Source organism: Sinocyclocheilus grahami, unplaced genomic scaffold (assembly GCF_001515645.1).
Source record: "Sinocyclocheilus grahami isolate Dianchi unplaced genomic scaffold, SAMN03320097.WGS_v1.1 scaffold358.1, whole genome shotgun sequence".
Lineage (NCBI taxonomy): Eukaryota > Metazoa > Chordata > Actinopteri > Cypriniformes > Cyprinidae > Sinocyclocheilus > Sinocyclocheilus grahami.
The window spans coordinates 1,266,082-1,291,281 of record NW_015505537.1 but is presented as its reverse complement, the minus strand read 5'-3'; the positions used below and the strand labels follow the sequence as shown (position 1 = coordinate 1,291,281).

At 36.4% G+C, this 25,200-nt stretch overlaps 4 protein-coding genes across 5 annotated transcripts in view; 3 read left to right on the top strand and 1 right to left on the bottom strand.

Moving 5' to 3' along the window:
* Positions 1–7,541, top strand: part of LOC107548953 (chymotrypsin A-like) — a 14,559-nt gene extending 7,018 nt beyond the window's left edge. Inside the window, exons 2-8 of the mRNA XM_016229833.1 lie at positions 5,365–5,423; positions 5,572–5,675; positions 5,761–5,840; positions 5,980–6,058; positions 6,778–6,958; positions 7,111–7,244; positions 7,328–7,541. Of these exons, the coding sequence (XP_016085319.1) occupies positions 5,372–5,423; positions 5,572–5,675; positions 5,761–5,840; positions 5,980–6,058; positions 6,778–6,958; positions 7,111–7,244; positions 7,328–7,489 (792 nt within the window). The 5' untranslated portion in view covers positions 5,365–5,371 and the 3' untranslated portion in view covers positions 7,490–7,541. The remainder of the gene's footprint in view (positions 1–5,364; positions 5,424–5,571; positions 5,676–5,760; positions 5,841–5,979; positions 6,059–6,777; positions 6,959–7,110; positions 7,245–7,327) is intronic.
* A 1,863-nt stretch (positions 7,542–9,404) lies between these two features.
* On the top strand, positions 9,405–11,701 carry LOC107548954 (chymotrypsin A-like). The gene is made up of 7 exons (XM_016229835.1): positions 9,405–9,501; positions 9,650–9,753; positions 9,839–9,918; positions 10,058–10,136; positions 10,896–11,073; positions 11,226–11,359; positions 11,467–11,701. The coding sequence occupies exons 1-7, from the start codon at positions 9,450–9,452 to the stop codon at positions 11,626–11,628; spliced, it is 789 nt and encodes a 262-aa protein (XP_016085321.1). The 5' UTR covers positions 9,405–9,449; the 3' UTR covers positions 11,629–11,701.
* Positions 11,702–12,322: 621 nt separating this feature from the next.
* Positions 12,323–15,757, bottom strand: LOC107548933 (agouti-related protein-like). Its single transcript, XM_016229806.1, has 6 exons — positions 15,732–15,757; positions 15,480–15,536; positions 14,074–14,227; positions 13,701–13,872; positions 13,143–13,222; positions 12,323–12,737 (listed from the first exon to the last, which is right to left on the bottom strand). The coding sequence occupies exons 4-6, from the start codon at positions 13,807–13,809 to the stop codon at positions 12,546–12,548; spliced, it is 381 nt and encodes a 126-aa protein (XP_016085292.1). The 5' UTR covers positions 13,810–13,872; positions 14,074–14,227; positions 15,480–15,536; positions 15,732–15,757; the 3' UTR covers positions 12,323–12,545.
* Positions 15,758–17,633: 1,876 nt separating this feature from the next.
* LOC107548952 (V-type proton ATPase subunit d 1-like) lies at positions 17,634–24,888 on the top strand. 2 transcript variants are annotated; one of them, XM_016229832.1, is made up of 9 exons: positions 17,634–17,868; positions 21,107–21,278; positions 22,432–22,610; positions 22,808–22,887; positions 23,457–23,534; positions 23,668–23,844; positions 24,042–24,119; positions 24,265–24,428; positions 24,720–24,888. In XM_016229832.1, exons 1-8 carry the CDS (start codon positions 17,742–17,744, stop codon positions 24,424–24,426), a joined length of 1,053 nt encoding a protein of 350 aa, XP_016085318.1. In that variant the 5' UTR covers positions 17,634–17,741; the 3' UTR covers positions 24,427–24,428; positions 24,720–24,888. The 2 variants fall into 2 exon arrangements, with proteins under 2 accessions (XP_016085318.1, XP_016085317.1); XM_016229831.1 differs by having other exon boundaries at positions 24,265–24,888.
* The last annotated feature ends 312 nt before the right edge of the window (positions 24,889–25,200 follow it).

The following is a 25,200-nucleotide window of genomic DNA, read 5'->3' as shown; positions in this document are numbered from 1 at the left end:
TAAGCTTTAAATCGAGTTGATGACTTCTCAAACATAGCGTTTTGGGATGCACCATTTCCATCTATGGGCTGCTCTTTCAGAGTGCCACGAGAACCCCTTAGAACGGTATTTTTAAAATCCATGTTATGGTAAGTCTTTGTAAGTTTGCACGCTAGTACTCTGCGTTCTTTTCTAAAATCCTGTATGGTAAGAGCTACGCGCAGCAGCCTCGTGCTCTTTCTGAGTGGTTTAAAACCCCGGTTCCGCCTTGAGCACCACTCCACCTATGTATCCTCTGGATACCTACTTTAACAGGGTGTTGCTACTAGGGGTCTGTTGAGACAGTTCCTTTAGCATATGCAGAGCGTGCGGTAGCCCCTGTGTGACAGGCCAAGACTTAGTATGATTCTAGGCTCTTGGTCGTATTCCCTTAAAGGAATCTATTCCTGATTCCAAGCCTTGAGCTCTACCCCAGGCCCAGGAGTTCTGGCCCTAACAGGTAAGTTTTTTGGGTATGTAGCCTAGGCAATATGGTAGAGTTGGTACTTAGTGCTCGCCATGGTTTCTGGCATGCACTCCCCTAAGCATGGTGGCGTGGGTATACCTTTCCCCATAGCGACCCCTAGAGGATGCAGTTCGAAGTTCCCATGAAAGGGAACGTCTCAGGTTACTTATGTAACCATGGTTCTCTGAGTAGGGAACGAGACTATAGGTTTCTTGCCATGCTTTGGACACAAGCTTCAGATGAAGAAGTGAATGACGTGTTTTCCCGGCACCTATTTATACTATAGTCGCACCGGTAGTGACGTCATGGCTGTAGTCAGCCAACGTGTTGTTGGCGTTTTTTCAATGTATGCTTCAGACATGGGTCACGACGAGACGTTCCCCATAGCGACCCCTAGAGGACGCAGTGTCTCGTTCCCTACTCAGGGAACCATGGTTACATAAGTAACCTGAGATGTTTTATTTTGAGAAAACAAAAACTCCTTGATTGTTCTTGTGTCGAAAAAATGTTTCTAACTTAAGTCAGAGTAATTTACAGTGGACAATGGACATTCCATATGTTTGAATGATTTAATCTTATTGCAACATTTTAATAACTACAAATCAATCATAAAATTATTTTTGAAAATAATTGTGAAATTTTAAAATAAAATAATAGTGATATAAAGCAGGCAATTGTGGCTAGAATGTCTGGAGCACTTTGTGAACATTAATGAACTGAAAAAAAATTGACAGTGGAAACTAAAATTATATATATATATATATATGTAAATATATATATATGTATATATATACACATACATACATACATACACACACACATATATATTTCATTTGCATACATTTTTCAAGAATTACAACAGATGCAGTGTAATTTTGACCATGTTGAACATATTTACCCATAATACATTTCTGGTGAAGTACTTGTTTAAAGGGATACTCCACCCAAATATTCTCTCATCATTTACTCACCATCATGCCATTCAAGAGGATTTTCTTTCTACAGATAAGTGCAAAAGTTTTTTTTAGAAAAATAATCCATCTCTGTGAGTTCACATACAAAGGACCCACAAAGCTGATGCTTCAAAAAGCATGCAATGCAAACTCGATGGTAAACCATACAACCTCAATAGATGAACCAATGTCTTCAAAAGCTATTTTGAATATACTATTGTTTCCAGTGAACTCTAATATGTGCATTTAAATGATTAGTATTTTTCTCACACACAATTTTTGTTTTGCTTTAGAAGACAGTGATTTATCTACTGGGGTTGTACGAGTTATCATTGTGTTCACTTTGTGTTGTTTTTGAAGTGTCGACTTTTGAGGTCCTATACACTTGCTTTATATGGATTCACAGAGGTGGATTATTTGTCTAAAAATCTTCATTCGTGTTCATCTGAAGAAAGACCGTTTGAAGACAGTCATACACATCTAGGACGACATGAAGGAGAGTAAATGATGAGAGAATTTTCATTTTTGTGGTTGATATCCCTTTCACAAGTAGACAACAGTGTCAGGAGACATGAGATGTGACGTGTGACGAACAAGACAAATCAAGGTAAATATCACTTGCTAACAGAATATTTTTTGTGTATAATATCCAATCAAGCTGTAATTTGTCAAATTATAATAAAATGTGAAAGAATTCATCATCAATACAAAAGAGCCTGTCTATTTATTCCAAAAATTTTTTAAATGTAACATCCACCATCGTCATTTCTATCACAGAAAATGCTAAATATCGTTTGAGATGTGATCTCATTTTTTTTTATAGACAGGATAATGTTAATCTACAAAATAATTAATTCTATTTTAATTAATTATGTTCTAAATCCAGGGCCAAATGTGTGCGTAGTTTAAAAACACTCATAAATCTATGTGCATTTCTTGTTTAGCATCTTTGTAAACTGGACACTCTCAGAAAAAAAAGGTACAAAAGCTGTCACTGGGACAGTACCTTTTTAAAAGGGACACTTTTGTACCTTATTTACCCCAAAAGGCTGCATATTAGTACCTTAAAGGTGCTAGCATCATTCATGTCTGCAGCATAAATGGTGCAAGTTATGCACCAAGGGTTGTATTAAGGTTGGTTTAAACCCTCATATATGCAATAATAATGCTTGCCTTAGCAAACACAATTAACAATGTGCACCCGCCTGACATTCCCCTTCCTCTTTCCAGTGCAATTATAATTAAATGTCTACATCAAAGTGTAGATTCACTGCCTACATGATTAGCCTAAAATCCCCATTTTAGGCCCATTCCCATCAGCCCTTCTCCTTCCTGTTCTCCTACTCTCATCACTCTTTCATCCCTCACAGCATGAGTCAGACTTGGCTCCTATCAGTCCCTTTTCTTCACGCTATCAAGGGCCACAGCTCATATAGCCAGCTGATTGTGCATTTGAGCCCATTTAAATCCATTTAACTCCATTTTGCAGGGGCCACAAAGGCATGGAGACTCACACATTGGGGTGCTTTGTTACAGCGCTATCCCTTCCACAGGCACTTCCTGTTCAATTGTCTGAGCATTTGAATTTAATGTGAGTTTGTGTGTTTACTGTGGTTTATGTGTGTAATATATATATATATATATATATATATATATATATAGAGAGAGAGAGAGAGAGAGAGAGAGTTCAGATGCAAAAGCCTCTAAGTGCCATTTGAAATTTTCCTATAAAATTAGTATTTTACTTAGGCTCCTATGTTTATGATCAGTTATTTCACTTTAATGGCAATGAAAAGAACCTATTCATTAAAGTGAAAATTACTGAACCACATATATATTCACACCACTGAACTCTTCATATATATATATATATATATATATGGCAGAAGATATTGTATTTAAAGTGATATATACTGCGTAATTTCGTAACATGTATTCAAATATTCTATGCTTTAAAACAATAACAGTGTATTTATAAAAAGACTACCAGACTGTTATCATAATTGATATATAGAAAATAAAAAGTAACTTTTTATATATAATTCCATTATAGATTAAAAATGAATGGCAGGTGGCAAAGTTAATAGGAATTAATATCATCAGTTTTGTTTACTCCCTTACATGTGAGTCTGAGTATACATTACATACACACAAATATATATATATTTGTATGTAATGTATACTCAGACTACATGTAAGGGCATAAAAAAGAAAGACAAAAAAACAAACAAAACAAAACTGATGATATTAATTCCTATTAACTTTGCCACCTGCCATTCATTTTTAATCTATAATGGAATTATATATAAAAAGTTACTTTTTATTTTCTATATATCAATTATGATAACAGTCTGGTAGTCTTTTTATAAATACACTGTTATTGTTTTAAAGCATAGAATATTTGAATACATGTTACGAAATTACGCAGTATATATCACTTTAAATACAATATCTTTGGACAGCTCCAAAACTGACACTTGATCATATAGGTGCTACATTTTTGTTACGCAATTATGAATATAAAAGCACAATGAAGCCATTTATATAAAACTGTTAATCTAATAAATCTTAAAACATTGAAAAAATGGATAATATAATTGTATTCACAGTTTCAATTTTCGACTTTTCAAAGCAATACTGGCAATATTGCATGCTTTCTTAGAATTAATTCCTAATGTCGCTGATGCATTTCCATTCCATTTAAATCTCTGAATTAAAATGAGCACCACAGGAATAAATATACATTTGAAAATGAATACGAAATGACTAATGAATAAAAAAATAAATAAAATATTCTACCAAGCTCAGTTCCTCTTTGAATTAAATGTCATAATATTTGCTATCCAGTACAAAGTATATTGTTTGCAGAATGCAAGGTTTGCAACTAATGTGATTATGCATATTTACAGTACATACAGCTGCACGAATGTACATGTAGGGAATAGGCTTCGTGAAGAGGTTTACCGAACCTGGGAATCAGTGCAGATGTGGACACACAGGCCTTGAAACAGAGAACACACCTTTATCAGTGTGAATGAAAATACAACCAATCGGGTCAGGGTTATTGCAGTAAACACGATGACTTTTGAAAAAATATATGTGAAGCGACAAAAATTAAAGAGAGCTGAATTCATTCAATAAGCTTATTTGACAGATGCAAAATATAAAATCCTCTAATTAACCTTACAAGAAGTGTTTTGTGCATTCTTCTAATTAACAGAGGATATTACACAAAATAACAAAACTCACACATGAAATATACATTTCCACCACATAGGTTACCTACCTATGATAGGTATAACCAACTATAATCATTCATATAAAATGGAAGTTTTCAGTCTTCTGAGAAAAGTTTTCCTAAGAAATTTATTTCACAGTATTAGAGCTATTTTCAATCTGTGAATCTGCAGCATTCAGTCTTTATTGGTAGGATTTCTCTAGCTCCAACAGTACAGTAAGGTGCTAGCAATGTCAGGGTTAAGGGTTTCATGAATGTATTTACTGATCAAAATATTACTTTCAATGCCGTTTTAGTTGCTGTCAAATGCATAAATATAAATGTAATTCACAGATGAAAGACTTACAGCTGATTTAAAGCAACCAGAAGGAGGAGGCATTATCTTTTGTATACTCTAAAAAAATGCTGGGTTGTTTCAACCCAATGTTGGGTCAAATATGAACTAACCCAACTGTTGGGTTAAATTTTGGTTAAATTTTTAAATTAGCTTTTTAACCCAACAGTTGGGTTAGTCCATATTTGACCCAACATTGGGTTGAAACAACCCAGCATTTTTTAGAGTGTAGGGATGGGAAAAAAAAACTCTCTCTTTCAAGGTGCACACTATCCCACAGTAGCGAGATAAGATGTCCAGTGTATGAATGAGCACAGAATATATAAAGCCCTCAAAGGAGCAGACAATATTCAAGTGCAGCAATGGCCTTCTTTTGGATCCTCTCCTGTCTCGCCTTCTTTGGTGCAGCCTATGGTACGATCCTACAATATATTTTTTGTTTGTTTTGTTTCAAAATAAGATACTTTAATAACAGCCTTTAAGCTTAGATTACTTTTATTAAATAGCCCATAGAACACATTAATCTGTTAAACTGCTTTGATTCTATTTTTTGGTCTGTCAGGCTGTGGCGTTCCTGCCATCCCCCCTGTTATCACTGGCTACTCCAGGATTGTGAATGGTGAGGAGGCACGGCCTCACTCCTGGCCCTGGCAGGTGTCTCTGCAGGTAAAATCTGTGTCAATAACAATACCGTTTAAATGCTAACTCAAAAGTTTTATTAAATTATTACATCATTTAAAATTTATTCCAGGACTCCACTGGCTTCCACTTCTGCGGTGGCTCCCTGATCAATGAGTTGTGGGTTGTGACTGCTGCTCACTGCAATGTCAGGTAAGACACGATTAAATTTACAACTTTACAATGTTTAGCCTGTAGGAATCTATTGGGATTAAGTTTGCTTTTTGAAACTTGCATGTCCTGTCGACAAAATTTTTGGATTATAAAATGTTGATTATTTCATTTTTTACAGAACCTCTCACCGTGTCATCGTGGGTGAGCATGATCGCTCATCCAATGCTGAGGCCATTCAGACCATTAGTGTTGGAAAGGTGTGTAGACTCTCAATATCTATTATACTGAGCAGGGGGAGCCTCCATCCAAATTCACTACATAAATATATTGCAAAATCGTTTCATTGATTGATAAAAACTATACATAAAATGTGTATCTTTGACAGTCAGTCAGTGATGATCCTCACACAAAATATTCTTCATTCATTCAACATCTGTGAAAATATTCAAAATTACTATTCAGGACTACCTCAATCAGTGTAGCGAGTTTCATGATTTTCCTATCTACAGTTCATAGGGCTGTCATAGACTTCTAACAATACCAATAGCACCTACAGTGCTTGGCCCCTAATAATGATAACTTGCAGTTGTGTAAGTAAGTCAGGTGTTGATTCACTAACGGATCTGATCGATATGGTTCAGTAAAGACTTTATCAAACTGGAACCTTTTTGAACTATTCATTAAAAGAACCTTCTAGTGAAAGTCATTCTATCATTTGCAGCCATTCTATCGCGGAACACGGTGTTGTATTGCTTCACATTCACACTCACAACCTATAATATGATTTCTTTTCGCTGAAGATTCAGTAGCCGATTCCCCACTGTTGAAAAGCGCTGCTAGACTAATGTATCATACCTGAATCACTGGAGACTGGAGAGTCTTTTAACAGAAACTGAAGAGAGAATTCCCACAGATGAAAATCTGAAAATCTACTTGAAAATCTGAATGCTGATGTGTCTGTATCCTTTCCCCACAGTCCATCAAGCACCCTAACTACAACAGCTTCACCATCAACAACGACATCCTCCTGATCAAGCTGGCCACTCCAGCTCAGCTCAACACTCACGTGTCTCCTGTGTGCCTTGCTGAAACCAGCGACAACTTCCCTGGAGGCATGAAGTGTGTGACCTCTGGATGGGGCCTGACCAGATATAATGGTGAGTTTCAGAATCTTCTTTCATTTCAGCATTTTTATCAGTTTGCATGTATTTTCAAAACTTGAATGTATATTTTAGCATTTGTTCATATTCTCTGTCCTGATTTATTTTCTGTTGAAAGCTTTTAAAATTCTGCCAATCTACCCTTTCAGCTCCTGATACCCCTGCCCTGCTCCAGCAGGCTGCTCTGCCTCTGCTGACCAATGATGACTGCAAGCGTTTCTGGGGAACCAACATCACTGATCTGATGATCTGTGCTGGAGCATCTGGTGCTTCTTCTTGCATGGTGAATTTCTATTGATTTAGCAGTTTACCTCTCTATTTGTTCTTGAAAGTTGTACAGATCTGACTAACTTTTGTGTGTTTCAGGGTGATTCTGGCGGTCCTCTGGTCTGTGAGAAGAATGGAGTCTGGACTCTGGTTGGTATCGTGTCTTGGGGAAGCAGCACCTGCTCAACCAGTTCACCTGGTGTGTACGCCCGTGTCACCAAACTCCGTGCCTGGGTTGACCAGACCATTGCTGCAAACTAAAGAATAATGTTTATACAGTAGTTCTTGGTCATGATGTTTATTAGTAAAGTTTTATTTTGTGAAAACAAAAACTCCTTGATTGTTCTTGTGTCGTAAAAACGTTTCTAACTTAAGTCAGAGTAACTTACAGTGGACAATGGACATTCCATATGTTTGAGTGATTTAATCTTGTTGCATCATTTCAATAACTACAAATCAATCATAAAATTATTTTTGAAAATAATTGTGAAATTTTAAAATAAAGTAATAGTGATATAAAGCAGGCAATTGTGGCTAGCATGTCTGGAGCACTTTGTGAATATTAATGAACTGAAAAAAAATTGACAGTGGAAACTAAAATATTATATAAATATCATTTATTTGCATGTATGTAATGTATACTCACACATGTAAGGGCATAAAAAAGAAAGACAAAAAAAAAACGAATGATATTAATTCATATTAACTTTGACCTGGCCATTCCTTTTTAATCTAAAATGGAATTTTATATATAAAAAGTAACTTTTTGTTTTCTATATATAAATTATGATAACATAAGGCTTGTAAGTCTTTTTATAAATACACTGTTATTGCTTTAAAGCACATAATATTTGATAAATGTTACGAAATTACACAGTATAAGCACTCATCACTTTAAATACAATATCTTTGGACAGCTCCAAAACTGACACCTTGATCATATAGGTGCTACATTTTTGTTAAGCAATTATGAACATAAAAGCACAGTGTTAATCTAATAAATCTTAAAACATTGAAAAAAGGATAATATAATTGTATTCACAGTCTCTCCACTCTCCATTTCAATTTTCAACTTTTCAAAGCAATACTGGCAATATTGCATGCTTTCTTAGAATTAATTCCTAATGTCGCTGCTGCATTTCCATTCCATTTAAATCTCTGAATTAAAATGAGCACCACAGGAATAAATATACATTTGAAAGTTAATACGAAATGACTAATGAATAAAAATAAATAATAAATATATTCTACCAAGCTCAGTTCCTCTTTGAAATAAATGTCATAATATTTGCTATCCAGTACAAAGTATATTGGTTGCAGAATACAAGTAATGCAACTAATGTGATTAGTGCAGCTGTATGTACTGTAAATATGCATAATGTACATGTAGGGAATAGGCTTCGTGAAGAGGTTTACCGAACCTGGGAATCAGTGCAGATGTGGACACACAGGCCTTGAAACAGAGAACACACCTTTATCAGTGTGAATGAAAATACAACCAATCGGGTCAGGGTTATTGCAGTAAACATGATGACTTTTGAAAAATGTGTAACGCAACACAAATTAAAGAGAGCAGAATTCATTCAATAAGCTTATTTGACAGATGCAAAATATAAAATCCTCTAATTAACCTTACAGGAAGTGTTTTGTGCATTCTTCTAATTAACAGAGGATATTACACAAAATAACAAAACTCACACATTAAATATGTCACGGCCATTTCCACCACATAGGTTACCTACCTATGATAGGTATTACCAACTATAATCATTCATATAAAATGGAAGTTTTCAGTCTTCTGAGAAAAGTTTTCCTAAGAAATTTATTTCACAGTATTAGAGCTATTTTCAATCTGTGAATCTGCAGCATTCAGTCTTTATTGGTAGGATTTCTCTAGCTCCAACAGTACAGTAAGGTGCTAGCAATGTCAGGGTTAAGGGTTTGACTCCCAGGGAATGCATGAACTGATCAAAATATTACTTTCAATGCAGTTTTAGTTGCTGTCAAATGCATAAATATAAATGTAATTCACAGATGAAAGACTTACAGCTGATTTAAAGCAACCAGAAGGAAGAGGCATTATCTTTTGTAGGGATGGAAAAAAAACCTCTCTCTTGCAAGGTGCACACTATCCCACAGTAGCGAGATAAGATGTCCAGTGTATGAATGAGCACAGAATATATAAAGCCCTCAAAGGAGCAGACAATATTCAAGTGCAGCAATGGCCTTCTTTTGGATCCTCTCCTGTCTCGCCTTCTTTGGTGCAGCCTATGGTACGATCCTACAATATTTTTTTTGTTTGTTTTGTTTCAAAATAAGATACTTTAATAACAGCCTTTAAGCTTAGATTACTTTTATTAAATAGCCCATAGAACACATTAATCTGTTAAACTGCTTTGATTCTATTTTTTGGTCTGTCAGGCTGTGGCGTTCCTGCCATCCCCCCTGTTATCACTGGCTACTCCAGGATTGTGAATGGTGAGGAGGCACGGCCTCACTCCTGGCCCTGGCAGGTGTCTCTGCAGGTAAAATCTGTGTCAATAACAATACCGTTTAAATGCTAACTCAAAAGGTTTATTAAATTACTACATCATTTAAAATTTATTCCAGGACTCCACTGGCTTCCACTTCTGCGGTGGCTCCCTGATCAATGAGTTGTGGGTTGTGACTGCTGCTCACTGCAATGTCAAGTAAGACACGATTAAATTTACAACTTTACAATGTTTAGCCTGTAGGAATCTATTGGGATTAAGTTTGCTTTTTTAAACTTGCATGTCCTATTGCCAAAGTTTTTGGGTTATAAAATTTTGATTATTTCATTTTTTACAGAACCTCTCACCGTGTCATCGTGGGTGAGCATGATCGCTCATCCAATGCTGAGGCCATTGAGACCATTAGTATTGGAAAGGTGTGTAGACTCTCAATATCTATTATACTGAGCATCATTTCCTACACAATTCTGTTTTAGCAGGGGGAGCCTCCATCCAAATTCACTACATAAATATATAGCAAAATCGTTTCGTTGATTAATAAAAACTATACATAAAATGGTATCTTTAACAACACGTCATATGGACAATCAGTCCATGATGATGCTCACACAAAACATTCTTCATTAATTCGACATCTGTTAAAATATTATAAATTACTATTCAGGACTACCTCAATCAGTGTACCAAATTTCATGAGTTTTCCTATGTACAGTTCATAGGGCTGTCATAGACTTCTAACAATACCAATAGCACCTACAGTGCTTGGCCCCTAATAATGATAACTTGCAGTTGTGTAAGTAAGTCAGGTGTTGATTCACTAACGGATCTGATCGATATGGTTCAGTAAAGACTTTATCAAACTGGAACCTTTTTGAACTATTCATTAAAAGAACCTTCTAGTGAAAGTCATTCTATCATTTGCAGCCATTCTATCGCGGAACACGGTGTTGTATTGCTTCACATTCACACTCACAACCTATAATATGATTTCTTTTCGCTGAAGATTCAGTAGCCGATTCCCCGCTGTTGAAAAGCGCTGCTAGACTAATGTATCATACCTGAATCACTGGAGACAGTCTTTTAGCAGAAAACTTAAGAGAGAATTCCCACAGATGAAAATCTGAAAATCTACTTGAAAATCTGAATACTGGTGTGTCTGTATCATTTCCCCACAGTCCATCAAGCACCCTAACTACAACAGCTTCACCATCAACAACGACATTCTCCTGATCAAGCTGGCCACTCCAGCACACAACACTCGCGTGTCTCCTGTGTGTCTCGCTGAAACCAGCGACAACTTCCCTGGAGGCATGAAGTGTGTAACCTCTGGATGGGGCCTGACCAGATATAATGGCGAGTTTCAGAATCTTCTTTCATTTCAGCATTTTTATCAGTTTGCATGTATTTTTAAACCTTGAATGTATATTTTAGCATTTGTTCGTATTCTCTGTCCTGATTTATTTTCTGTTGAAAGCTTTTAAAATTCTGCCAATCTACCCTTTCAGCTCCTGATACCCCTGCCCTGCTCCAGCAGGCTGCTCTGCCTCTGCTGACCAATGATGACTGCAAGCGTTTCTGGGGAACCAACATCACTGATCTGATGATCTGTGCTGGAGCATCTGGTGTCTCCTCTTGCATGGTGAACTGTCCCAAATAAATTTATGATCATTATTTAGTATTATTTAAAATGTCTTCTTACATGTATAGGTAAATGTTTTGATTACAACTCTCCTATGTGTGTTTCAGGGTGATTCTGGCGGTCCTCTGGTCTGTGAGAAGAATGGAGTCTGGACTCTGGTTGGTATCGTGTCTTGGGGAAGCAGCACCTGCTCCACTTCCACCCCAGCCGTGTATGCCCGTGTCACCAAACTCCGTGCCTGGGTTGAACAGACCATTGTATCAAACTAAACTAAAGCAGCCATTAATACTGTCTTTAGTTTCATCAATAAAGATGTGTGACATGACCTTTGGTTCAATTGGATATATTGAAAAATTGAGTGCAACATTTCTATACATGCAATTTATAGAAGTCTATAAATGCACATTTATCCACTACCAGTATACTTTACTAGTATTATTTTCCCCATTTTAGAATATCATGAAGTCATCAAAACACAATTGGAATTGAATGTTAAAAATATCAAAACTGCATTATATTTTAGCTTCTTCAAAATAGCCACTATTTGCCATAAACATGCTCTGGTTATTTTCTAAACTGATTTTATGAGGTGCATCCTGGGATGCTTTTTCAAAATATTGAAAGTTTTGCAATGCATGCAGGACGCTTGTTGCATTTTCATACATTATCCATTCCTTTCCTCGCTCACTAGGATGCAGCTTTCTGTTTGAAAAGCATTCAATACAGTATATACCATGTTTTTGGTAACCTTTTGTAAAGCAGAGATGAATCTGTTTTTCTTCTAGCTCTCAGTGTGTGCAGTTGTACACAGTTCAATTTTGTCAGGTGGTTTGATACTATTTATAGCTTTTTAAGTTAATACTCTACAGATCTGCAATAATCAGTTTATTAAATGCACATATACAAAATATTTGAGACAATATTTGAGTAGATTTTGACCTTAAAATTGCAATACAATTACACCATAAAACTGCAGCAATACAAATCTGAAATGTTAAGAGCCAAGGTGCACTCTTTAGGCTTTGTGCAGCTTTAATATTAAAATATTATATATTTGGTCTATTATAACAAACTTTTCTGTGGATAGTGTGAGGCTGTACATTTACACTATCCACATATACATTCTGGAGCTGTATAAACTGTAAAGGTAAAGCCACAATTAAACATTTCAGAGTAGAATTTGGCTCTATGCATATTCGTGTTTGCAGGTGTTATCCATGCTACGGCAGTAACAGAAGGCCTTAAAGAAACGGCAGTAGCACGTATCGCAGGGGTTGCAGCAGGGCATGTGATGACCCAAGCAGGACTGCTGATGAGGGATGCAGCGGCTGGGGGAGCGAGTGCCTCTTCTCTGCAGCCGTACAGCTTTACCCAGATCCTGTAATAATGGCAACAAAAATACTTCACTATCATAGAAGAACATTTTCCAGCTTGGCGGAGTGGTGCTCACATTTTCAGACCAGTTACCATGTCCAATTAAATCGAGATCCAAGTCATCACCTTAATTATTTGTGTATCACATTGCTGACATAGAAATGTGGGCTATGCCTTAGAGTTTAATACTTGAATGCAAAAAAAAAAAAAAAAACCTAGCCTGTTAAAATTGTAAACTGATCTTAGAAATAAAACACTAAAAAATGAAAACAACAATTTAAATAAAATAAACATTTTCTAATTATTTGATCACAATCACACGAGACATATGACCTGGAGGCACGTACCATTGGTGGTACACGTAAAGTCACTTGATATTAAATGCATATGCTAAATGTCAATTACTCACCTCATCATAGGATTCAAGGTCTTCTAGCAGTTTTTCTTCTACTGAGTTTATTTCAAGGTGCTCCACTCCAAGTAGTAAGCCTATGATGTACAAAACACAAATGTACCAAACACACAAAAAAATACAAGCAGTCCAGGATATGAATTTGAAATGTATTCATTTAATACTTAATGTAACATGGGATTTACACATTGAAGTACTGACAACTTTTACAAAAAATGTTGTGTACTACCATAATGAACAATGATCAAAATGTAAATGATCTGCATTTACATATATTATCCAGATACAATATTTGAAATGGATGAATTTTGAAATGATTAGATGAAATATGAAATTAACTTGAAGTTGTTAAATAAATAAACAAACATTTTATTATTCAAATAATAATAATGATTATGTATTTAAATTAAGAGTTTGGACTAGTCATTCTTTAATATTACCATTTTCACATTTTAGAAAGAAAAAAAAAGAAAAAAAAGAGCACTATCTCTGAAATTATCAACAGAAAAAGGACACGCCACATTTTTGGAAAACATCAGTCTATAGAAACCTTACCTGTGTCAGGTAGAGCAAAGTAGTTTTCACTACATCTCAGGTTTGTATGTGATGCCATCACCATCAGATTCATCAAAAAACAACTGAAGATGGCTATGCTCAGCATCATAATCACTCAAACTCAAAAACAAGATAAACTTCAGCCACACTTTTAGTTTTCCGGTTGTATTCACTAAAAAGAGAGAGTGCAGCCAAGAAACACTCAGATTGAAGTTAATCGTTCCTTAAATGTTTGAAATCGTGTTAATGTTTGTGAGCATGTAGACAGATGTGTACTTGGTATTTGCACTGGTTTGCATTTGCCATGCAGTATGTGTGTGGATTTGTGTATGTTTACACATGCATATCTATAAGTAAAAAATGTTTGACTTACCTGCAGGGTTCTGTGTCCCAGGCTGAGGGTCTGCACTGGATTCTGTGATTTATAAGACTCCTTGAGGTGGGAGGTGAGGGACACATGGTCCTGATCAGTGGATGGAGGTGTGGTCTCTTGTGCCTGGCACAACCACTTAACTCCCACACAAACACTGACACACACATAAGCCCATGCATTCAACACAGGAAAAGATTCATAGAATTTCCTGGAGGACGGTGTAAGCTATTTCAGATTTTGACATTGTCAACTTATGTTAAATGTATAAAATTATATGAAAGTATGAAAAATGCATTGCTACTTAGTATAGCTCAGGTATGAAACATGGTGCTGCGTTTTGAACCAATACTCAGAACAAATATTAGTTGAATGATGTTTAGTTTGGGTTTGGGCATACTTACAGTTTTTACACAGTCAGTTTTTATATTTATACAATATTTATATAGATATTCAGTCCATATTCATTTATTTTATTATTATATTATTATTTAGCTTGATTTTGTGATTTTGCTCATTATAAAAAATAACATTGCAATTGCTTCTGCATTGTTTAGCAATTAAAAAAATAAAAAATAAAAAAATGATTTTAGACATGAATTGTTGAAAAACATATTTGGTAACGAAATCGGTTAAAGGCCTGACTACTTGCACTAGGTACTGCATTTATACTACTTTATATGCCTAGTTAATGCTCAGTACCAGTAAACGGTTCATTATGAAGCTAATACAGCTACACTCAGCTGATGACTCCAGCCTGCTATTTTAGCACTGATGACGCAATACAGCATTCATTTGTGAGGAAATAAATTGTTTATGGTTACGAATTCTCTTTGTAAGGTCAGATTGGTCTGAATTGTTTATAAGTGGCAACTAGAATGTATAATTAACAGAAACCTTATTTAGAGAATTTTGTATGAAACAAACAGGTCAAGTCAGCATTAGTTTATATATTTAAAGACTGGTCTATAAAGGATAGGAAGTAGACACAGCTGCATGGTGAATCTCTCTTTTTTATAATAAACAAACAAATAAATATTGCTTGTATGTAATGCTTAGCTGTCACCTGTCAATTTCTCATAAACAAATATTTGGTGCTATTTTAAACTATGCTTTTAGCTGACTAGTATTGAATTAAGATGATTTCAGTTCATATCCTTCTCTTTGGAACATATAAACGGCATATTTGAAGAAATAATGGACTGAGCATTTTCGCTGAAAGGCACTTTATAAACTTTTAATTTTGCAGCAAAAAGAATTTATCAGAAGGAAGTGACGAGTTCACAGAAACCTATTCAATCTTCATGTAAAAATGTACATTAATTAATAATCTTCTGGTGAGCATCATCTGATAAAGCTTCTCCATTTATCTTATAGGTTGGTTACATTACGTATAATATTCATGGTACCTCTCCTTCAGAAGCTGGTCAGAGTGCACCACACACTGCCTTTCAAAAGCCAGTGGCCTTTAATTAATGAAGAAAAAACACATTAGTTGGTTAGTAAGGACGGTAGGCTATATCCTGGAAATATAATAAATATATTTCAGAAAAAAAAGAAAATAATTTTGCCGAAGGACAACGGAAACATTTCACATTTAATCATTCATTTAAACAAACAAAACAAACAATAAACGTGGAATCTTTAGTTTGAGGTCATACTCAGCCCAGACAAAGCTCTTCGGTTGATTCTTCTGTTCAGGTGATTGTGCAGGGCTGGTCTGAGATCGGTGTTTAAAGAGGTGGTTCACTGTTTTTTTTCTAGGCTTGATTGTGTTTATGGGGTGCAGTCTAACATGTGTTAATGCTTAGTTAAAAAAAAAAAACGCATTATTTTTCACATAATTTACCTTTATTCCACACCGCTCTGTCCCTTCTCTGAGAAACACGCTGATCTTTTCCTGTTTTTAAGAAGCCCCGCCCTCAGAAATAGACGATGTGCTCTGATTAGTTAGCTAGCCCAGTGTGTTGTGATTGTCTAAACTGATTCTAGTGCGTGTCTAAACGTCCCGCCCCTCACCTCAGCGGCATGTGCTCTGGTTGTATTGTAAACAACGGCATCGTTAATATCGCTTATCAGTTTGAGCCCGATTGAGAAGCAGAGGATATTAGTGAAGAGGATCGTGCAGAATATGTGCAAGCATGGCTTTTAATGCTAGGCCTAAGTTTTTTGTTTGTTGTTGTCTCATTCTTCTAGATACGCTGTTATGTGTAAATGCTACTGTTTATATTAGCTTTTAATATAGGTTTTATCCTGAATAAAGCTTTAATACAGTACGGCAACTGCACACACGTCCATGTATAACGCTTCTCATAGCGATGTGAAAATAAGTGTATAATTGGAACAGTTCATTGTTGGAGCTGAGCTGAAAGAGAGAGAGAGAGATGCAGAACGTGTGCAGAGCACACTGCTCAAAATTAAGAACCGCTGCTTTAGAACATTGATTTTGAAACTTGTGAACCCATTAGAATCATTAGAAGACAGAATCGCGATTCTTATATGAACAGATTTTTACGTGTACCTCTAGTTTTCTCTTCCTCTTCTCTAAAGCAGCAGAGCAGGGCCTCTCCACTTTTGCTGCTTTTTCCCGAGGGCAGGGTTTATCTGGGTTTGTGATGTCACGAACCCGGGAAGTAACTTCTTGTAGTCCCTAACAGCCGTTTTTTTGTAGGCATTAAACTGCCAGAATTATCATTAGAAGACAGAATCGCGATTCTTATATGAACAGATTTTTACGTGTACCTCTAGTTTTCTCTTCCTCTTCTCTAAAGCAGCAGAGCAGGGCCTCTCCACTTTTGCTGCTTTTTCCCGAGGGCAGGGTTTATCTGGGTTTGTGATGTCACGAACCCGGGAAGTAACTTCTTGTAGTCCCTAACAGCCGTTTTTTTGTAGGCATTAAACTGCCAGAATTTTAAAAGACGATATCTCAGTTTGCATTGAACTTTCAGCTTCGTAATTTTGCAACATTACACACTAACTAACGTTAAAAAAGTGAAATTGCAATCAACCACCCCTTTAAGGTTTGATGATGGTCAGATGCTCGGTCACATGAGTATGAGTTTGTGTGTGTGTGTGTGTGTGTGTGTGTGCATCCGGGTATCCGCAACTTCCCTCATTCAGCTATGGGAAGTCCGACTCATTTCCGCGAATCGGTTCCTTCGAAGAGTTTGAACAGTTGAAAAGATTCTGGCTTCAAAACGCTTCTCTTCTGTTCTTTTAGTCTAAAACTTTCCAATAATTATACATGTTGTTTATTGCTATTTTTCCAAATGAAATTTAATTAATAACTGTTTATCGTTATGTATTTTTGTGTTGTAGTGTACCAGTTTAGCAGCTAAGATTCAGCTCAGAATAAAGTAATTTTGAAATTGATAAAAAACTAAATTGAAATTCATACATCTTTCGGGTGAAAACAAGTGCTTCGTATGTGTGTTGATTAAACTGCCATACAATCAAGCTGTAAACAATCCAGTAACGTTAGGTTATTCCTTTTGGGCTCTTCTGGCTCGTTGACTTGTTCAGACCAGTTTTGTGAACCTGTTCAAACAATTCACTGAAAACTGAAAAGATCCGACTCTTTACCAATCGGACAGCACTATCACTCAAGACTGCGTTAAAGCTACACTCATCTCTCTCTTAAGCTACTACACCGGTAGTCTTATTTTCTCACAATGCCTTTCTCTGAATTATATTTTAATGTGGATAATGGTTATCTAGAGGGGCTGGTGAGAGGTTTTAAGGCTGGTATTTTATCTCATGCGGATTATTTGAATCTCGTTCAGTGTGAAACTCTGGAAGGTGAGTCGAATGTGTGTGTTGTCCGTTTTCTTTAGCGACATTTCCACATACAGTTACGTGTCTTTGTTGACATTTATCGTCGTTTAAAGATGCAAAGCCGAATTGCTGTGGTAACTCGCTGATAAATCGCAATATAACTAGCACAGCTAATGTCAGTTAGCTTAAGCCAGCATTCAAATTCCCTTCAGCAGGTGAAGATCAGTTTTTGTGTCACTATATATTCCTCACTTTTCTCAGACCTAATATTAAGTCAACAGTTGAAGTCCTGTGATCATTAAATTGTTACTATTAACTACTAACGTTAGCATTTAAATGCACATGCTAACTGTGATGCTATCAGCTAACCTTACACACTCAATGTATCTAACGTTACTATGTTCTGATCTGTTTTATATGATCCTACGCAAATGTCTAGAGCACGGCTCTATTTTAATTATGCACAGTATGTTGTAAGTTACAGTATTATGTTTATAAGGCCTTGGTTTAACCTGACTGACTGACGGGCTACTGGGCATCATCATTTAAAAAATGTTGAGTCGAGTAATAGATGCGGAGCTTTTATAGCAATGACCGAGATAAACAGTACATGTTTACGTCTTCTATATAGACGAAAGCTGCTGGTTTCAGAGAGGAGTGATAGTTGATGGTGCTGGTCATGTGATCTATCACATGACGTCACTTCTGTAGGATGGGCGGATTCTCCTTCAGCCTGCGCTCATACCTTAGCACAGTGGTTCCCAACCCTGGTCCTTGAGGCACCCCAACACTGCATGTTTTGCATGTCTCCTTAATCAAACACACCTGGTTCAGATCATCAGCTCATTAGTAGAGACTCCAAGACCTGAAATTGGTGTGTCAGAGAAAGGAGACATGCAAAATGTGCAGTGTTGGGGTGCCTCAAGGACCAGGGTTGGGAACCACTGCCTTAGGATACTGCCACAGTGACAGTTTTGTACCTTTTTTCTGAGAGTGTATGCCAGTCTCAGGTTCTCATGGCTATGCACTGCTGTATGGAGAATTTATGACTTAGTATAATGTTCCGCTGTCGGCAAGTTACCCGAAATTATTTAAAGCACATCTTTACTTTTAACTAAAAAAATAAAAAAAAACTGAACTTTTATAGAGATTGCCTTCTTGATTAAAATAAAGCAATTTATACATAACATAGATTAAACATCTTTGACAGCATTTACTGGAAAGGAGCATGTTTATTCTCTGAGAAGTACTGCATTTCTAACTAAATCAGAGTTGCTACTTTTTTCTGATGTTTCCAACTTACTTGTATTCTGTAAAATTGAGAGAAACTTTGCTTCATTTATGATAACAATGCAATCAGATACATTCCCTGGCAGGAACCATGCTGTTTAATTTACTGTAAATGCCTTTTTTTATTGCACCTTTATTTTATTCTCAAGAACAAATTGCTTAACACTTTGCCTAGATTTTAAGGCTTTTAAAGATCTTATAACGCACAAATAATAAGAATAACAAATTTATTAAGGATTATGATCTTTCTTACAGATTGAGATGTCCTTTGTCTACTTGTTCAACCTGTGCTGCATTATATCATAATATTTCACACTTTACAATGAAATTAATCCTTTCAAAATAACGAAGATTTTTGCATTATTTAAATGAAATCAGTATTTTTTTAGAAATATAATACATTTAAGAATCAATGGCAAGTGACTCACTTGGAATTTTTGTCTGTGTTTTAGGGAACTGGAAATTATGTAAAAACAGTTCTGAGATTAATATAGAAATCACTGCCAGAACACAACCTTTTACAGTGGGGAAAATATTTATTTGTAAGTTTGCCCACTTACAAAAAAATGAAGGGTCTGTAATTTTTATGGTAGGTTTATTTTAACGGATAGAGCCAGAATACCAACCAAAAAATTCCAGAAAAAAACACATTATATAAAGGTTAGAAATTGATTTGCATTTCAGTGAGTGAAATAAGTATTTGATCCCCAAGCAAAACATGACTTAGTACTTGGTGCAGAAACCCTTGTTGGCAAGCACAGAGGTAAGACGTTTTCAGTAGTTGGTCACCAGGTTTGCACACATCTCAGGAGGGATTTTGGTCCACTCCTCTTTACAGATCCTCTCTAAATCCTCAAGGTTTCTTGGCTGTCGTTTGGCAACTCGAAGTTTCAGCTACCTCCACAGATTTTCTATAGGATTGAGGTCTGGAGGGGCAAACGTCCATTTGCCCCTCAATGTGGTGATGCAATGCTGTGCTTGACTGTAAGGATGGTGTTTTTGGGGTCATAGTCAGCATTTCTCTCCTTCCAAACACGGCGAGTTGAATTAATGCCAAAAAAACTCAATTTTGGTCTCATCTGATGACTGCACTTTCTCCCAAGCCTTCTCTGAATCATTTAGATGTCCTTTGGCAAACTTTAAATGCACCTGTACATGTGCCTTCTTGAGCAGTGGGATCTTTAGGGGCGCTGCAGGATTTCAGTCCATTGCAGCGTAGTGTGTTACCAACGGTTTGCTTGGTGACTGTGGTCCCAACTGCCTTAAGATCATTAACAAGCTCCTCCCGTGTAGTTCGGGGCTGATTCCTCACCTTTCTCATGATCATCCTTACCCCATGAGGCAAGATCTTGCACAGAGCTCCAGACCGAGGCCGGTTGATGGTTGTTTTGTATTTCTTCCATTTCCGAATAATCGCACCAACAGCAGTGTCCTTCTCACCAAGCTTCTTGCTGATGGTCTTGTAGCCCATTCAAGCCTTGTGCTTTGACAGCTCTTTGGTCTAGCCCATGGTGGGGGGAGAGGTTGGAATAGAAGATACAGATTGTGTGGACAGGTGTCTTATACACCTAACGAGCTGACATTAGGAGTAACTTCTTAAAGTGACAGAACTAATCTTTGTTCCACATGGGCACATAACCAGTCTGTGGGACCCAGAATTCTTGCTGGTTGGCAGGGGATCAAATACTTATTTCACTCACTGAAATGCAAATCAATCTCTAACCTTTTATATAATGTGTTTTTTTCTGGATTTTGGTTGGTATTCTGTCTCTATTCGTTAAAATAAACCTACCATAAAAATTACAGTCCCTTCATTTCTTTATAAGTGGGCAAACTTACAAAATCAGCAGGGGATCAAATAAATATTTTCCCCACTGTAACACTGAAGAAGGAGGTTTTGGGTTTACATATTACATCTGTTTAATTTTTTTTTTTTTATCATTAAGGGTTTTTCTTGTTTTTGTTTCCTCAGACCTGAAGCTTCACTTGCAGAGCACTGACTATGGAAGCTTCCTGGCCAATGAAGCCTCTCCCCTCACTGTCTCCGTCATTGATGACAAGCTGAAAGAGAAGATGGTAGTTGAGTTCCGCCATATGAGGAACCAGTCTTATGAGCCTCTGGCCAGCTTCATGGATTTCATCACGTGAGTGCAGTCAGACACCAAAGAGTATAAGCAAATCACACTTTAGATTCACACTGAATGAGGCATAATACTGAGCTCCTGTAATTTACAGAAATATTGTGTTTGGTGAATATTCATAGCCAAGAATATTTTAGTCAATAAAATAAACACTACAGAAGAGAAGAGAAAGAGAAAAATGGAGAACACAGCATCCAGAACATTACACAAAGTATATTTTATTGAGTAAAAATGTTTACAATTCTGTAAAAAAGTATAGTAATTGCAGCTGAGTAAGGTGAATATATTGTATAGGCATACTGTATGTGCTGCAAGAATAGTTTTGTGCTGAATATTGAATAGTACTGAAATAAATTGTATATATTCAGCACTTGGATACTGCAAAAATAATGCAGTCCAACTGCAAAGGCCAAAAAGGTCAAATAAAACTCTAAATGAATAGCACGTTACAGTACACATAAATACTGTAAGTTGTGCAATTGTAAAATCAGGGTCAAGGAGAGATTCATTCTGTCTCAGCATCATGTCTTTGTGCTTGAGTCCGGCCTGAGGACTTTGTTCACATCACAAGTAATGTTGTCTTTTTTGCTAGACAAAGAGAAAAAACCCTCTGGTCTGACAGATCCAGCCTTGATAACACTCTCTAAACCTTACTCTTTCTCTCCTCATCCTCCACTTCTTACATGTACTCTTCCTCCTCTACTTCTCAGATTATTTCCATCTGTTGTTCGTATCATCATTCAGTCACCTGTGCCACTTGTGCACTCTGAACTAGCTCATATTTTGTACAGTTGGTTTGATCACATCATTAGAAACAAGTGTGAACAATTTTGAATCGTTGTGTGCAAACAATGACAACTGTGCTTTAGTTGTGTTTAGCATTTTGCAGCACAAATGCATCACAGTGTGATAAGTGTTTAAGTGAATGAGAATTTGTTTAGAGTTTTGCAAAAAGAGTGCATGAGATTTGAGCCCAACTGCCTGAATGTGTTTAAGTTTTAGCAGAAAGAGCGCTTTATTCGACTAATTGGTTTAAGCTAGTGATAATTTGGTTCAGAGATTGGAGTTTAGTGTTTTAGCAATTCAGAAAAACTGTAAAATAATTCACTTCTCAGGACCCATTATTAAGCTCTTTTCCATCTTACTGCTTTTTCAGATACAGCTATATGATTGACAACGTCATACTGTTGATCACTGGAACTCTTCATCAGCGGGCCATTTCAGAGCTGGTGCCCAAGTGCCATCCGCTTGGCAGCTTTGAACAGATGGAGGCCGTTAACATCGCCCAAACTCCAGCAGAGCTCTATAATGCCATCCTGGTGGATACACCTCTTGGTAAGACAGTCTGATATGAAAAATTCACACATGATTGACATTCACTGCATGTTTTGTAGCCAAAGAAAATCAGTAAGTTGTCCTTTTTTTTTTTTAAGCATTCAGAAATTTTGTGAAACGACTCAAAAACATGTTCTAAATAATACCAAGGTGCTTATTTCTACATCACAGTTAAAGGCTGTGTCTGTTTGTTTCAGCTGCTTTCTTTCAGGACTGCATCTCTGAGCAGGATTTGGATGAGATGAACATTGAAATAATTCGCAACACTCTTTACAAGGTCAGCCTTGTGATGGAAGATACTGGGATGTAAATCTTAAACATTCATTAGGAATTTTCCTATGACATGACAAGTATGCATAAGCACAGAAACCTGCTGGTTTGTCTATGTGTGGGTAGTGAACTTTAACACTGTATGTAGGGGGGGATTCTATAGTGTTATAGTGCTGCTGACAAGGAAAAACTATACAGCTCATTAAACACTTTTCTTTCAAGATTCAAGATTTTTATTCATCACATACACCGTTATTTACACAATATGACGTGCTGTGAAATGTAAACCTGGTCAGCTTATTTCATTTGCATCAAATATGAATAGAAGATAAAAATGCTAAGATAAGATGAACATAAGAAATAATAATAGAAAAAAGTAATAATAACAACAACAACAAAAAATAGCAATAATGTAAGTTGGATTAGAAAATGCTAGGCCTGTTACCTGCACAATATATAATGTCAGTATTACATCAGTTATCAGTATATCCGTTATTCTATAAATAATTATTTATTTATAAAGGCCTATAACTAAGAAATCATGAGCTGTAGTTGATTGACACTCTGTGACTCCAGGCTTATCTAGAAGCTTTCTACAAGTTCTGCACTTCACTGGGTGGCACAACCGCAGATACCATGTGCCCAATTCTGGAGGTGAGTAAACACCCGTGAAATCAAGTATAGGGGCCTTTATTCTGAAATAGGATTTTATTTATTTTTTGTTATTATCGTAACTGATATATTTCAGTGTTTTAAGAATTAAAGCAAAGATTTGTTTTTGTATCAGTTTGAGGCAGACCGAAGAGCTTTCATCATTACCATTAACTCCTTTGGGACGGAGCTCTCCAAAGAAGACAGAGCTAAACTCTTCCCTCACTGTGGCAAGCTCTACCCAGAGGGTCTTGCACAGCTAGCCCGCGCAGATGATTACGAGCAGGTCAAAGCTGTGGCTGAATACTACCCTGTGAGTATCTGTGTAGACCTAAATGAGTTTAAACTAACATTTCATCATGACCGCATGATTCCATTAAATGACAGAATGTTCATTTTGAGTGAACTGTTCCTTTAGTTGTTTTGATGTGAAGTTCACATAGCGTTTGTTTCTGGCGTTTTTGGCCACCAAAATGATTTGAGGATTAACATGAGTTCATGCTGCTTCAGGAATACAAGCTTCTCTTTGAGGGTGCTGGTAGCAACCCAGGAGACAAAACCCTTGAGGATCGCTTTTTTGAACATGAGGTGAGCAAAAGTTTTGACATGGTGAAAGAGAGAGAATGTTACTGCATTGAAAATCATAATTCAGTGATGTTTTTGATGTTAGCATCAAAATGGCTCTGTTTGAAAGCTCTCTGCTAACAATAAAATGCGGGCTATGTTTTTGCAGGTGAAACTCAATAAGCTGGCCTTCCTGAATCAGTTTCATTTCAGCGTGTTCTATGCCTACGTTAAGTTGAAGGAACAAGAGTGCCGAAACATTGTGTGGATTGCCGAGTGTATTGCCCAAAGGCATCGGGCTAAGATTGACAACTACATCCCCATTTTCTAATGGTACATAATATCAGTCTTGAATAATGATACACATTAACTGTGCTCTGTTATGTTAAGGTTTGAAAATGATGATCCTGTCTCCTTTGTTTCTTGCACTACCCCACTCTTACCTTTCATTGTGATTGTCTTTATTAGAGTTAAGGATCATTCGTTTTTGTTTGACAGACAAAACAGTGCAGTTGCATTCCCCCTCCACCCTTAATATTTTAAAAAAAAAAGTTTTAGTAAAGTAATAAATGTTCTTTTTCTTCATGATGTCATGACTGTGAAACCATGTCACCTGGCAACCAGTCACAGCCCATTGCAAGTGAAGGATCCAGGGAATTACAGGAAAAACGGAAAGTTTAAGTGAAATGCAAAACTCAAGAAATTTTCATACTCTTCCTGCTAAGAAAATATACATTCCATTATTATCATTTATGCATTGCATACTTTTTCAATTATTGTACATTTTCAGATTATAAACTCTTTGAACTCATGATCTCCCAGTATCCATATCTGATGAGTGTTAGAGAATCACTGGTAATTTAGACGGTGAGCCAAGCAGAATTCATTTCCGCATAAATCGCTTTGTGTAAATTGTTGTATTCAATTGAACTGCATGGTTACATAAGAATGGATTTATGATTGATTTACAGAGTAATTGTTTTGCTTGTGTTTCACTAAAAAGGAACAATGGGATTATCCTTAATAAAAAAAAAAAAGAGAATTGCTGGGAATTAACAAGGAACATTTTTTTTTCTTTTGTGTGTATAGATTTTTCACTATGTCT

What these genes read in the sequence shown, in the direction of transcription:
- LOC107548952 (XM_016229832.1), top strand. Translation starts at nt 17,742, where the DNA reads ATGCCTTTCTCTGAATTATATTTTAATGTGGATAATGGTTATCTAGAG. An exon ending in TCAGTGTGAAACTCTGGAAG is followed by an intron (nt 17,869 to 21,106) that starts GTGAGTCGAATG and finishes TTGTTTCCTCAG; the next exon opens with ACCTGAAGCTTCACTTGCAG. An exon ending in CTGTGGCTGAATACTACCCT is followed by an intron (nt 23,845 to 24,041) that starts GTGAGTATCTGT and finishes ATGCTGCTTCAG; the next exon opens with GAATACAAGCTTCTCTTTGA.
- LOC107548933 (XM_016229806.1), bottom strand. Translation starts at nt 13,809, where the DNA reads ATGATGCTGAGCATAGCCATCTTCAGTTGTTTTTTGATGAATCTGATG. An exon ending in CTTTGCTCTACCTGACACAG is followed by an intron (nt 13,223 to 13,700) that starts GTAAGGTTTCTA and finishes TGTACATCATAG; the next exon opens with GCTTACTACTTGGAGTGGAG. An exon ending in ACCTTGAATCCTATGATGAG is followed by an intron (nt 12,738 to 13,142) that starts GTGAGTAATTGA and finishes CCATTATTACAG; the next exon opens with GATCTGGGTAAAGCTGTACG.
- LOC107548954 (XM_016229835.1), top strand. Translation starts at nt 9,450, where the DNA reads ATGGCCTTCTTTTGGATCCTCTCCTGTCTCGCCTTCTTTGGTGCAGCC. An exon ending in CTTCTTTGGTGCAGCCTATG is followed by an intron (nt 9,502 to 9,649) that starts GTACGATCCTAC and finishes TTGGTCTGTCAG; the next exon opens with GCTGTGGCGTTCCTGCCATC. An exon ending in GGGCCTGACCAGATATAATG is followed by an intron (nt 11,074 to 11,225) that starts GCGAGTTTCAGA and finishes CTACCCTTTCAG; the next exon opens with CTCCTGATACCCCTGCCCTG.